At 39.6% G+C, this 12,402-nt stretch overlaps 1 protein-coding gene across 1 annotated transcript in view; it reads right to left on the bottom strand.

Annotated features, from left to right (window-relative positions):
• Nucleotides 1-224: 224 nt before the first annotated feature.
• The window catches only part of SLC30A8 (solute carrier family 30 member 8), a gene marked incomplete at both ends in the record, with an annotated part of 33,200 nt that continues 21,022 nt past the window's right edge, over nucleotides 225-12,402 (bottom strand). The window contains 5 exons of the mRNA XM_079722410.1: nucleotides 225-370; nucleotides 1,656-1,790; nucleotides 6,207-6,312; nucleotides 7,963-8,113; nucleotides 11,994-12,147. Of these exons, the coding sequence (XP_079578536.1) occupies nucleotides 225-370; nucleotides 1,656-1,790; nucleotides 6,207-6,312; nucleotides 7,963-8,113; nucleotides 11,994-12,147 (692 nt within the window). The remainder of the gene's footprint in view (nucleotides 371-1,655; nucleotides 1,791-6,206; nucleotides 6,313-7,962; nucleotides 8,114-11,993; nucleotides 12,148-12,402) is intronic.

Here is a 12,402-nt window from a genome sequence, read left to right as displayed (position 1 = left end):
ATAATCTATACACACATTCCTGGAATTGAACACAGCTACTGATGGGTTGATCATCCAATGGACTGATGAATCTAAATGCATTTTCATTCATGGTGGATGGAGCTAAATAAAGAAGGATAAAATGTGCATTGAACTGTATCATGAATTTCTCAAACTTCTTCCTTTGGTTTCTTAGAAACTGCAGAGCAGCACGTCAAACGTGGGGAGCTGGCAGTGCGACTGAGCTAGTCCCGGGGATCTTCACAGAAAAGGCAGTCGGGGTCTTGGTCGGCTAGAGGTTCCATCTGAATGGTGAGTGAGTGCACAGGAAAGCTATTGCTGAGGGCTTTCGCAATTTCTCTCCGAACCACCTGGCTGTCCCGGCTGGCTGCTGTTGATAAAAAACCACAGTGAGATTGGCACTGATTTGTACACACAGGGGTGACGTCTCATCTCCAGCTTTTGTCTTTGACCTGGTGGGGTGGGGCACAGGCAGTGCACTCAGAAGGAGCCATGATGGCTCTGACAATCAGCTACATTCACACAGACAAGACAGGGGACATCCTCGTGCTGCAAAGCACCCTGTCACTATGGGAACTCTTCTCGCCCACAGCCTCTCTGGAGTCTGGCGCTCCTAGGAGCTGAGTATGAAAGTGGAGATAAGCCATGAAAAAGCCAAGTCAAAACTATTATTTCTTATACAGCCCTGCTCACCAGTTCCCTGGGTTCTCTGGGTTGCCACCCTTATAGCTAATCAGAATTTATATCAAGGATAGTGACAAGAGCCAGGAAGCATTTAGAGCAGCAGACCTCACTGCCATCTTTTCTCTTGTCCCAAAAGGTATCAGGAGGCTGTAACGTTCCCTCCACAGTAACCTGATTGTTTACTAGATTCCTCCATTTGCAGTGAAATATTGGTGTAGTAGAGGCTGTAAATTCCCTGCAGCCAGATCCATGCTTCTCAGCAAAGATGAGGATGTCTGAGAAAGCACAGTCCTCAAATGACTCTTCCGTTCCCTGCCTCTAAGTAACTTCATGAGTTATTTCTTAGCAGCCTAATATGTCATCCTTAGCCTGAGCTGTCTCCTGAGGCAGTGCCCATTTTCTCAGCCCTAGGATATATCATGAACAAAGTCACCTTCTACTTGAAAAAGTAGTTTTTAGGATAAACCCCAAATCCTAAGAGTTATCTCACATGGTTACAGAATTTCTAACCATTCAGGAAAGGAACCACCATTAATTCTGACTAGAATATCTTTTAACTTTTTAGAACCTTAAGGATGGGACCATCTTTCTCTCTTTGGTGATAGGCAAAGCATCTTACACACCAAAGATACTCAATGAAGATTTCTTCTTAAATTCTTCCTCTTATTTAACTGATGGGACATCAAGTCAAACAGAGTTTAAGGCCTTGAAGTTTGAGTGGCATTTTAGCCTTTTGTCCTACTCTCTAACCCTCTGCAGCCGGCCTCCAGGGTTGTCATAAGTATCAGTGTTGCCATGATGACACTGGCAAGGGGGACGCTTTCCAAAGGCCCTTGGTCCCACAAAACACTTTACAGTTGTTTGGGCAGGGGCAACAGACACTCAGGGCTCCTCTACCAAAAGGAGGGAAACTACGGACTTTATAGGACAAGGACTGAGTTTCATCCAGAGTGTTTACAAAACTCACTGACCTGCAGTAACGTGAGCTGAGAGAATCACTTGGTTCATTGTTAGCGACCAGACGTGCAAGCTGTGCACAGACACCACCCCTTCCACCGCTAAAATGAGCTCCTTCACACCATTGTAACTCAGGTTCTTTGGCACACCTGCCAAGAGGACAGAGTGGGAGGCTGTTGTTATTTCAATAAATACAGCTCAGTGCAATGGCCAATTGAGGACGCAAAATCCTTAGTAAAATATTAACTTGCCCTCTCCATTTATGGTTTCTTATTTCAAATATTTACAAAGCAGATTCACCTGACTATTTCAGAGGTTTTACCATCAATCACAGGTTCACAAAGAATATTTGCAGATCTTACTAGGCAATCATCAACAACAGTCATCACCCTTCATTTTCAGAGTGTATGGTTTACCCAGTTATCTTTGAAATTATCTGGGAAGCAAAAGGAAATCACATGGGATTTGGTATCAGATTATTGCGGGTTGGCATTCTGACGACAACTATTGTGAATTTACCCAACTCTTGGAACGTGTCTAATCCTTAGAACATTTGTAGTAAAATAGGGATGGTAAGAAAAATATGTAGTTAACAGAGTCCTTTGGGGACTCTGAAAATACCTCAGAACATATCTGTCCTTTGTAAACTCTACTGCTATACAAGTGTTCGTTATCCAACAGGTCACTTAGTGAGCGGTGTTAATAGGGGATCCTAATGTTGTAATACCATCTCATTATTCAGTCTGTAGAATTTCTGCTATTTTAGGTATCTTAGGGTTTAATATTAGGGCCACAGAATGTAGTAGTTTGACTTTCATCCTTGTTTCTAAAAGAACAGTGTGGGACACACAGGAAGGTAGGAAGTCTGGCAGCCAATCAGCTATTCTTTGGGGCTGAAGGAACTGGGGTGTCTCTAGCCTCGAGATGAGAAGGCTAAGGGAAGTAGGATCACTGTTTTCAAACATTGCAAGGATTGTCACATAGAAGATGACAGGATATGAAAGTGTAAGGGCCTGAGTCAATGGTTGGTTAAAATCATAGAAGACATCAGTTTGATATAAGAATTTAAAAAAAATCAACTCAACTAGTACAAACGTGGTAAAGCCATTTGATGCTTTAGGTGAATCCTTGTCAACTAAAAGTGATGCAAAGAGGATGCTGTAGAAGAGATTTCTAAGGATAAACACTTTTTAGCTTCCACTTCAATTGTATACATACATCACAAACACCTGGTGTGTTTGTTAAAAATAAATATGCCTTGGCTCCATTAAAATGCTCCTGAAGAAAATTTCTATGGATGAGGCTCTGAAATCTATATGCTTTCATAGTGGTTCTTGACCTTGGATGCACATTAGTGTCACTGGGGCTTTTAGAAATCCTGATGATTTCTAAAATGATCAGGAAATTTAGAAATTTCTAAAATGATTTGTTGGGTTACACCCAAGACCAATTAAGTCAGATTCTCTGGGGATAAGACCCAGCATCAGTATTTGCTTAGCTCATTTGGTGATTCTAACTGAGTCAAGGTAGAGGACCATTACACTAATATTTACCAGCTACTGGGCAGCTCTACCTTGCAGTGGTTCTCAAGCTTGGTTGCATGTTAAAGAACATCAAAGCCAGCCCCTATTAAATCAAAATCTCTGGGTCGAGGGCCTGGGTATAAGTATTTTTTAAAAGCTTCCCAGATGACTGTAATGAGCAGCTAGTAGAGAACCACTTACTTAAAAGGAATAGGGAATCCTTAACTCTCCTTTTTCAGGATTTAAGAACCTTGCTCATGAGGATTTCCTCCTTGAGGCTAACTTAAAATTCACTACAGTTTGAGTTTAGTTTAGTCCCACTTCATATTTCATAGAACTTGTCACCATGGTTTTTTTTCTCTGTGAGCTGCACAAAGCTCAGGATACTAGAAACAAAGAAGTTCTTGTCTCAGATTAGCCAGAGAATGTGCATGGAGTCATGGGTGAAAATGTTACATCATCATCATAATAACACCTTTATTGAGAAGCTACATGTCAAGGTTTGTATTGAGCACTTTATTTATAATAATTATTTTATTTAATAGTTGTAAGAACTTTAAGAACTAGTTAATGAGCGTTACAACTCCTGTTTGGAGAAGAAAGTGGGAGTCAGAGAGGTTAAGAAGAATTGCTAAGGCCACATAGGTAGGTGGGATGTCAGATTCTAGGTTCGTGCTCTGGGTGTGGAGTGTCATGCAAATGCTAGACTCCACATACTGTAACCCAAAGTTGACTATTATGCCCAATGTGTCATCTCTGGAGAGTTTCATTTGACCCTTTGAAGACCTGCTGTCATTCATCTAGGACCCTTGAGATGAAGTCATGATCCCACGACCTCTTTTTCTCTTGCCTCCTTGATCACTTGACTTTTATGGAGAATGCAAGTCCACTGTTACTTATTTTACTCTATGAAATAATATTGACAAGCAAAAGGATATGTTCCCATTGGCCTCAATGTTTCATCACACCTTAGAAAGCTTTTTCTTTCTGGGGGAGAGCCTGCAAAAATATTAATGCATCCAGGAAAATACCCAGATTCGTTTTCAAAAAGATAATTACCCAGGCTAATAAGCATATGAAAAATCACTCAGTAGTCTTCATAATTAAAGACTTGTGTATGGAATCAATAAGATAATATTCACCTATCAGATTAGAAGAGAATCAACAGTTTGACAATACCCAGTGATGGTGAGGATGTGAGGAAATGAGCACTCTCATAGGCTGTTGGTAAGAAAGAAATTGATATGGTATCTTTGGTAGAAAGGGCAATATCTATCAAATTTTTAAATGCACATAACTTCTGAAACAGCAATACACTTCTAGGAATTATTCCACAGATATACAAGTGCTAAAAATATAATTGCAGCATTATTTGTAATGTCTGTCAATAAGCAGGTGTTGCGATACATGCTTGCAGTAGAATAGAATACTTTGTATCCATGAAAAAGAATGAGGTGTATCTATGTACGTACTAATATGGAAAGATCTCCAGTTGAAAAAAGCAAGGTGCAGAACAAAATATGTATGTAATCCCAGTTTGTATAAAAAACACATACACACACGCACTATATATATATACACACATATACACACATGTATATATGTATATTACATGTACATATATATATGTAAAAGCATAGATATTTTTGGAAAGATATATGTCAACTTATTAGTAGGTGTTACTCCTGAATAATGGGACTGAGAATTCAAAGGTGGAAAAATGGAGAGACTTTTTCTTATCATTTTATACCTTTCCATCTTTTTAAAAAAATTTTACCAAGTACAAGTATTATTTTATGCTAACCTAATTTGAAAACCTAATTTAAAAATTAAGCATCTTCCAGATAGGAGTTACCTGCCAGTTTCAATAATTAGCTACATTTTTCCTTAAATAAAAAAAAAGATAATCATGAGAGAAGGTCTGTACTGAGAGATAAAGTGGAATATAGTCATCTCACATTGTACACACATTTGTCTTTTCTCCACCGTCAAGTCAGTAAGTTCCGTAACAGCAGTAACAGCTGCAGCTCAGCACTTGGCCCTCAGGAAAGGAAATGGATGCATCTGTGACCTGACAAACCAAATATTGTCCCCTTCTGAGCGAGGACATTCACTTGTTACTCAGTGATGTCTGACTCCGTTTTCTGTTTCCCTGTGGTCAATCAACATTATCACCTACCAACGATTATCATGCCCTCTGAGAACAAAACCTTTAAACGTGTACTGGGCAGTGAATGCTAAGCTAGGGAAGGGTGAGCTGTCGTGAAGGCAGCTGTACTCTGAGACTGTGTCTACCTTCGGTCAAAATGTGCCAGACAGGAAAGAGAAGCTCAGCCGACGTATGGCTATTTTTGATCATCTGAATGTTTGATAAGATGCAAACCTCTGGTTGTGATTGAATTTTCTAAGCGCCGCTCCCAGTGCCCTCATGGAAGAACGCCTTTCAGGGGTATGAAGAGACTAGTCCAGTGGTTCTCAAAGTACGGGCCTCCACCCAGCAGGAACAACGTCTTGTTAAAATTCAGATTCTCAGGCCTCACCACAGGCCTACTGTCTCAGGAACTGTTGGGTGGGCCCAGCAATCTGTGTTTTAACAGACCCTCCAAGTGGCTCTGATGCCACTGTCTGAGAACTGCTGGCCTAGTCTAATGAGCATTTTAGGCAAGTCCTTCATAGTAGCTGTAATGCTGCCTGAGGGATAGATTTATTCAATATTTCTTAGGTATTTGCCACATATTTAGGGATAAATTTATATTTTTGCTGTATCTCCCTCACTGAATCACTCATTCTAGTGTTTGTACGTATTGTTTTTATACTATGCCATATCATTTAACAGTTGCTGAAGAAAACAGAAGCCAATCCTTTTTATTTATGTATTCCCATTTGAATAAAAAACATAATTTTTTTCACAAAAATTTCTTGTAAGTTTACATTTTCCCTATAATGCAAACTCACAGTGAGCATGCCTTGAGGCCATTCCCTTTTGTGATTATAAGGAAGAGAAAACACGGATGCTGGGAATAATAAGAAAATCATTCCTACCTTCCATGAGTAAGATGGAGAAGTCCTTTAAGATAGTGATGGTGCTGACCAGAACCAGGATGGAAAAGACAAATGTACAGATCGGGTCAGCTATTTTATAGTCTGGCTGGAAAATATGGGGATTTCAGTTAATTGAATCCAAGCCTCCCATGCGGAAAGTCTGATTGATAAAATAAGTAAAGCTTCACGCTTCCTTCCCGCCCTGTCACCCATTCACCCTCCCGACACTAAACATCCAACTCAGAGGCAAGACTTCCTAAAGACCCAGTCCTTCTTCTAAGCTTTCAAATCTCAGTGACTCAAGAAAGGGAGACCATAGGACATGCTCTCCCCACAATTTAAGAAGTAAAAAGAGAGATATCCTTCAGTGCTCTCTCAAAAGGCCTGATTTAACTTCTCTCAAATTAATAGAAGTACAGAGAATGTGATGAAAATATGCACACATTTGTACGACAGTCAATGACTTTTCAACCTTAATTATGATGAAAAGAAAGGATATCTTTTGTGCAGAGGTTGCATGTAACCAAGGTATAGCCAGAGCTTGGTCTTGGCAGACTGGGTTAGTTTACTTCTTTCTCTCTTAAATATGACACATAGTCAAGGCAGGCATCTTTGATACAGTCCAAAGGATATGTACTGAGGCCTCATTCTCGTGCTTTCTCACCACTGGAGCCCTTGGCCTCAGGGTAAAACACCTGCTATTCTGCCCTTGATGAAGTTTTGTGCCACAGAAAAATCTGTGCCTCATTACTTCTAAGACACCCGGCAAGAATAACCTTGGTAAGAGTACTCTCAAACTTCACTCACCCTACAATTTTGAACGATTTTGTCTTAAACTTAAAGCTTTTAGTGAGGATTTGCTCAATTGAATTCAAACATGTCTTTGTAATTTTTTATTTACATGTTTTCATTTTCCAGTAAAAATAATAGAGTTGTTGCTAACTGGGCAGTCGTGACGCGAACAGACAGAGCTATACGTTCCTCTCCTCCGTGACCCCCCTACCTCCACGCTTACCCAGCTCTGTTGGTTCTTGGTATTACCAAATAGAGATTTGTAGTGAATATTTGTTTGGGGTCAGAGGCCCACTCAGGATCTATTCCAAGTTTCAATTGACACCCTGACTTTTTGGAAATAAGTTACCTGTCTCCCATGGTGGGAGAGTCAGTCAGGTGCTGTACCCTCCCCAGCCAAACAGCAGATACAAGACCCAACCTAGGTCAGTTGGGCTCCATTTCCCAGAAATATGAATCTTCAGCAGAGTGACAAGAACAGGAAAGAAATTAGTTGAGTCACATTCATTTCAGCATGGTGCCTCGGACAGAAGTTGGATAGTTTCTGAAATCTAGATACCAAAATTTGCTCTTTATTCTACCTTGATTTCTGTAGAGGAGTACATCCAATAAATTTCAGCCAATGAGTCTACTTTTTGCTTAAGTGAGCTACAGATCTTTTCTGTTGATTACAACCCAAGAACCCTAAGTTATTCATGGTTCCATTGTAATCCATCTTAACCGCAGAACAGAAGGAACTACTTTCTTAAAAGACTGGCAGCCCTACAGTTAAAGACATAGCTCTTAGGAATTTGGAAAGTCTAAGGTTTCAAGCTTTGAACATTTCTTTGTTTAAACCTTGTAAAGTAGTTTGTGTAGGCAAACTGGCTGTCCACCCTCATTTAAGTTAATAATGGAGGGTCAGCTTCTGTACCACCTAATCTATAAAATCACTAAGACAGTGAGTAAACTCAAACATACTCACCTTAAAGTAGATAATAAGTGCACTGGTTAACACACTGATGCTCTGAAATAGATCTCCAAGGGCATGTACAAAAGCAGCTCTGACACTGGCATTAGCTTGCACTTCTTTGTGATTGTGGCCAGGGTGTCTCTGGTGCAAAATCACACTTAGTCTGGAAGAAAAAACAATGTCCTTGGCCCATGAGATTAACCCTTAAAAATCTATGCAGCATAACGGGGGAGTTGACGACAGCATGTATGACCCAAAATGGCAAAGAGTTGAAACATTATTGCTTTATGGTGGACTATTTTGAACTAATTTTGAACACAAGGGTATCATGGAATTTAAAATATTTCACACAAGGATAGACAATGAAGATTCACCCCACTTTTCTTTTCCATCTAATTAATGCTACTCTGTTTCATTTTAAAACTGGAAATCATCACCTCTTAGGTAAATGCCAAGTATTTGACAATGAGGAGGGGAAATATCATTTATTGAGGGTCTACTGAATGTCAGACACTGAGCTAGGCTTAAAGCTGAGCTTTGGTGGGAGCTTCATTAAATGTGCTGGTTTCAAATGCAAAAAAGTAGCAGAAAACAATAAAACAAAATAAGTAGTGAATTTCATCGAAGTTGGATTTTTTAATCTTTTATTTGACTTAATTTTGTTCATTTCCATGAGAATTGGAAATTTGAATAATTCCCTAATGGCCAATGATGAGAGTACTGTGCTTATGCATATGTAGCTCTTTATCAAGAGACTGAAGTATATTAATGTATTATAATGTATATAAATGTTATATGTATATATAACATATTGCAAAATTTAACAGCTCCAATCCAAGTCAAAGAGACTAATAGTGGGCCCTATATATTATGTACCTGATTCTATTTATCCACAACTTTAGGAGTAATATCTCTTATGTTTTGCCTAGAAACACTTTCTGTACATTTTGGAACAAAGGTTTAAAAAAATAATTTTTCAGTACCATGTATCCCAGTCTATTTGCAGGTAAAGTGTCTGTTAAATCTCAGGCCATCATCACAAAGCGGAGAGACTGCTATCCACCAAGATGTGAACATTACATAATTTACAGTTTTTAGATTGTCAGTGTTTGGGCAGAAATTCACCCTCAATTAGGAGTTACCATTTAAAGTTCTTCAGACAACCTAACATGCCTAGCATACATGGCAGACCTAGAAAGAAGTTAATAGACTTTCTTTCTAAGTCTGCCATGTATGCTCATCACATTGTTATTGATTCTTTTACCCATTTTATATTAAAAAAAAACTTACTTAGGGATTCTTATATGCCAGGCAGTATTAAATGCTTGGGGCATAAAGGTGAAAATAGATGTAGTCCCTCCCCCATTGTAGCTTTAAGTATGATGGAGATGGCAGAGATTTTAGAAAGACACACATAAATGGAAAATTCTAATTATACTAAGTCTATTAAGAACTGGTGCTACAGATAGTACAACAGGGGACTCTTAGTTAGACAGACAAGGCAATTGAGTTGGATTTGAAAGGTTATACTAGAGTTAAATAGGCTAGTTAAATAGGCTAGGAAATGTTGCAGGCAGAGAAAAACTTAGCCTTAAGGCGCTGCCAATAATCTTCATCCGAGAATCCCTGAGCAACTTCTGTTAGAACTTTCTACCTTGATTTTGGGCTCCCAAGGAATAGATTTATTCCCAAATTATGGTTCTGATATCTCTGTGGTCAGACAATACAGCATCTAGCAGAACTTGAAACCTGTAATCCCAGTTCTGGGAGTAAACATTTTAGTCACTCAGTATCCTTATCCATAAATAACTGCCTGCTTGCACAGGGAAGTCAATGCTTTTCAATTCCCTGGTCTTTGTAAGCATGAAAAGCACATGCAATATTAGGGTCGAAGTTCAAAAGCAGTTGCAGTAAAAAGAAAATTTGGATGGTATCTATTTAGAAAGTCACACTTGGTCATCAAGGTGCCAGATTTATGTGGAAGTTAACTGGGTGCATTCTTCATCTTTATGCAGCATACACACAACCTATGTGACATATGACTCGGGAAATTATTAACATTTTTATTGTTCCTGCTGCCCTGGGGACATATTGTTCTTCTTATGCAAAGATGATGATATTGACTCCCAGTCAGCAGGACATGTGGTCTGGCTTATTTGTCTCCTAGTAGTGATAGATTTGCATTGATCTTCCCATACTTTTTCTCCCAGGGCCAATATGAAACACATTTTCAAGTTAACTGGGTAGAAATAGTGATCTAGTCAGTGACAGCAGATCAGATACCACTCTTCTAATTGTTTAGCTTAGAGATTTTGAGCAATGGGTCCCAAACTAAGGGATGAGGAACTGAGGCAGGTACAAGCTAAGGACATGAAAGCACCTGGAGGAACTTACTCAAAGTACACACGCTCAGACTACCCTCTAATTCCAGGGATTCCTTTGTGCCCGCTCTCAAAAAACAAAAACAAAAAAACGCTGTGTAAAATGCCATTCTTCATCACTGTCTTCTTCACTTCCATTCGTGAACCTACCTCCTTGAATGTATCATGTTACGTTGCAAGATAGACAGGTGATACATAGATGGTTTTCTATTGCTGCTGTAACAAATTACCACAAAGCCTTTGTGGCTTAGAACAACATAAATTTATTATCTTATAATTCTGGAAGTCAGAAGTCTAAAATGAGTGTGCAGGACTGCATTCCTTCTGGAGGCTCTAGGGGAGAATTCATTTTCTTACCTTTTCCAGCTTCTAGAGGTCACTTACATTACTTGGCTCCAGGCCCGTTCCTCCATCTTCAAAGCCGGCAATGCAGCATCTTCTCTTCCCTCTGACCTCATACTCCCCTCTTATAAGGACTTTTGTGGCTACATTGGGCCTATCTGGATAATTCAGGATAGTCTCCCCTTCTCAAGATCCATCCTTAACCACACTTGCAAAGTTCCTCGTACCATGTAAGTTGACATATTCAGAGGTTCCAAGGATTAGAATGTGGAAATCTTTGAGGGGCCATTATTGTGTCTACCACAGATGATAGGTAGGTAGGTAGATGGATGGATGGATGGATGGATGGATGGATGGATGGATAGATAGATAGATAGAGTTTTAAGTAAGGTTGCCCAAAATCAGACTATCAAATAGGAAAGATTAAATCAACCCAAAAGGATCAAAGCCCTGGCTTCAGCTCCGCATTATCATGAGCAATCAAATAGTTCATTTGGGAAGACCAGACCAGTATGGCAATGATCACCTGTCCAGCAGGGCATGATCACATTTCCTTTAAGAATGATTTAAGACTGCCTGGATGAGAGAATGGACCAAGAGATGGAAACTAAAGAGAGAGTTTAGCTAGCACAGCTTAAGAGTTTTCATGCAATCATAATGATGCAAAGATAAGATAGACTGCTTTTGAGAGAAATAAATTCACTATTATTCTGTTAAAATATATGAAACTAATGACCACTTTATGGGGATATTGCAAAAGAGAATTCAAAAGTAGAAAGGGAAGTGAAGTAAATAAAATTCATGGTCTCTTCCAACCCAGGTTTCTGGGAACTCGTAATGTGTTCATGTAACAAAAAGAATAGGAGTAAGTCACATCCCACGTGGAACCATCAATTTGTGTGAGAGAGTAGAATGGCTAGAAGCTCAATTCTGGGTTTGGTGGGTCTGTTTTCAAATCCTGCTCTGCACTGCCTCATTGGCAGTTTATTTAACCTCACCGAGCTTCAATTTTCCTAATCTATATGGTATGAGTGTTGTGAACATTGAGCTTGATAACGTAAATAGATCAGAAAATCTCAGCACAGTCTCTGACACATAGGAAGCATTCAAAATGGTAGCTATTAGAAGCCAATATTAAAACACACTGTAACTTAAGCTAGCACAACCAGCCCTATTTTCAGTCTTAGAGCCATTTGAACACTCTCTCAGGTCTCTACCATCCTCACAAGTGGAGGAATTAAAAACAAACAATAACAACAGCAACAAACCCACAAATCTATGTCCAGACAAGCTTCATGGGCAGTGTGTGGGGTGACTTACATAATGTTTGCCGCCACCGCACAGCTCGCAACAATGATCATCACGGTCGCCTGGATCTGGTAATTGGAGTACAGCAGGCGTTCACACGCTAGGTACACCAACACACCAGTCACCACCCAGATACATAGGATGGACAGCAGGGCACCAAGGATCTCTAGGGATTCAAGCACACAGACATGCATACACAAAGAATTTGTGAATCACCTTAACCTCCCCAAGAGTCATAAGATTTTAATGCTCCATCCCCCCCAAAAAAAAAGAGAGGCTTCACACTAGCTCACTTGGTGATTTGCAGAGCAAAAGTGTGGATGGATTTTTAGCACTAAGATAAGACACTTTAATGTTGTATTCATAAAACACCAGTATCTGAGTTCATTATGCTCCATATTACTAAGTAATTTTCAGTGAA

The sequence above is a fragment of the Hyperoodon ampullatus genome (assembly GCF_949752795.1).
Source record: "Hyperoodon ampullatus genome assembly, chromosome: 17".
In the NCBI taxonomy this organism is placed as follows: domain Eukaryota; kingdom Metazoa; phylum Chordata; class Mammalia; order Artiodactyla; family Ziphiidae; genus Hyperoodon; species Hyperoodon ampullatus.
This window is presented reverse-complemented; position numbering and strand designations above follow the sequence as displayed.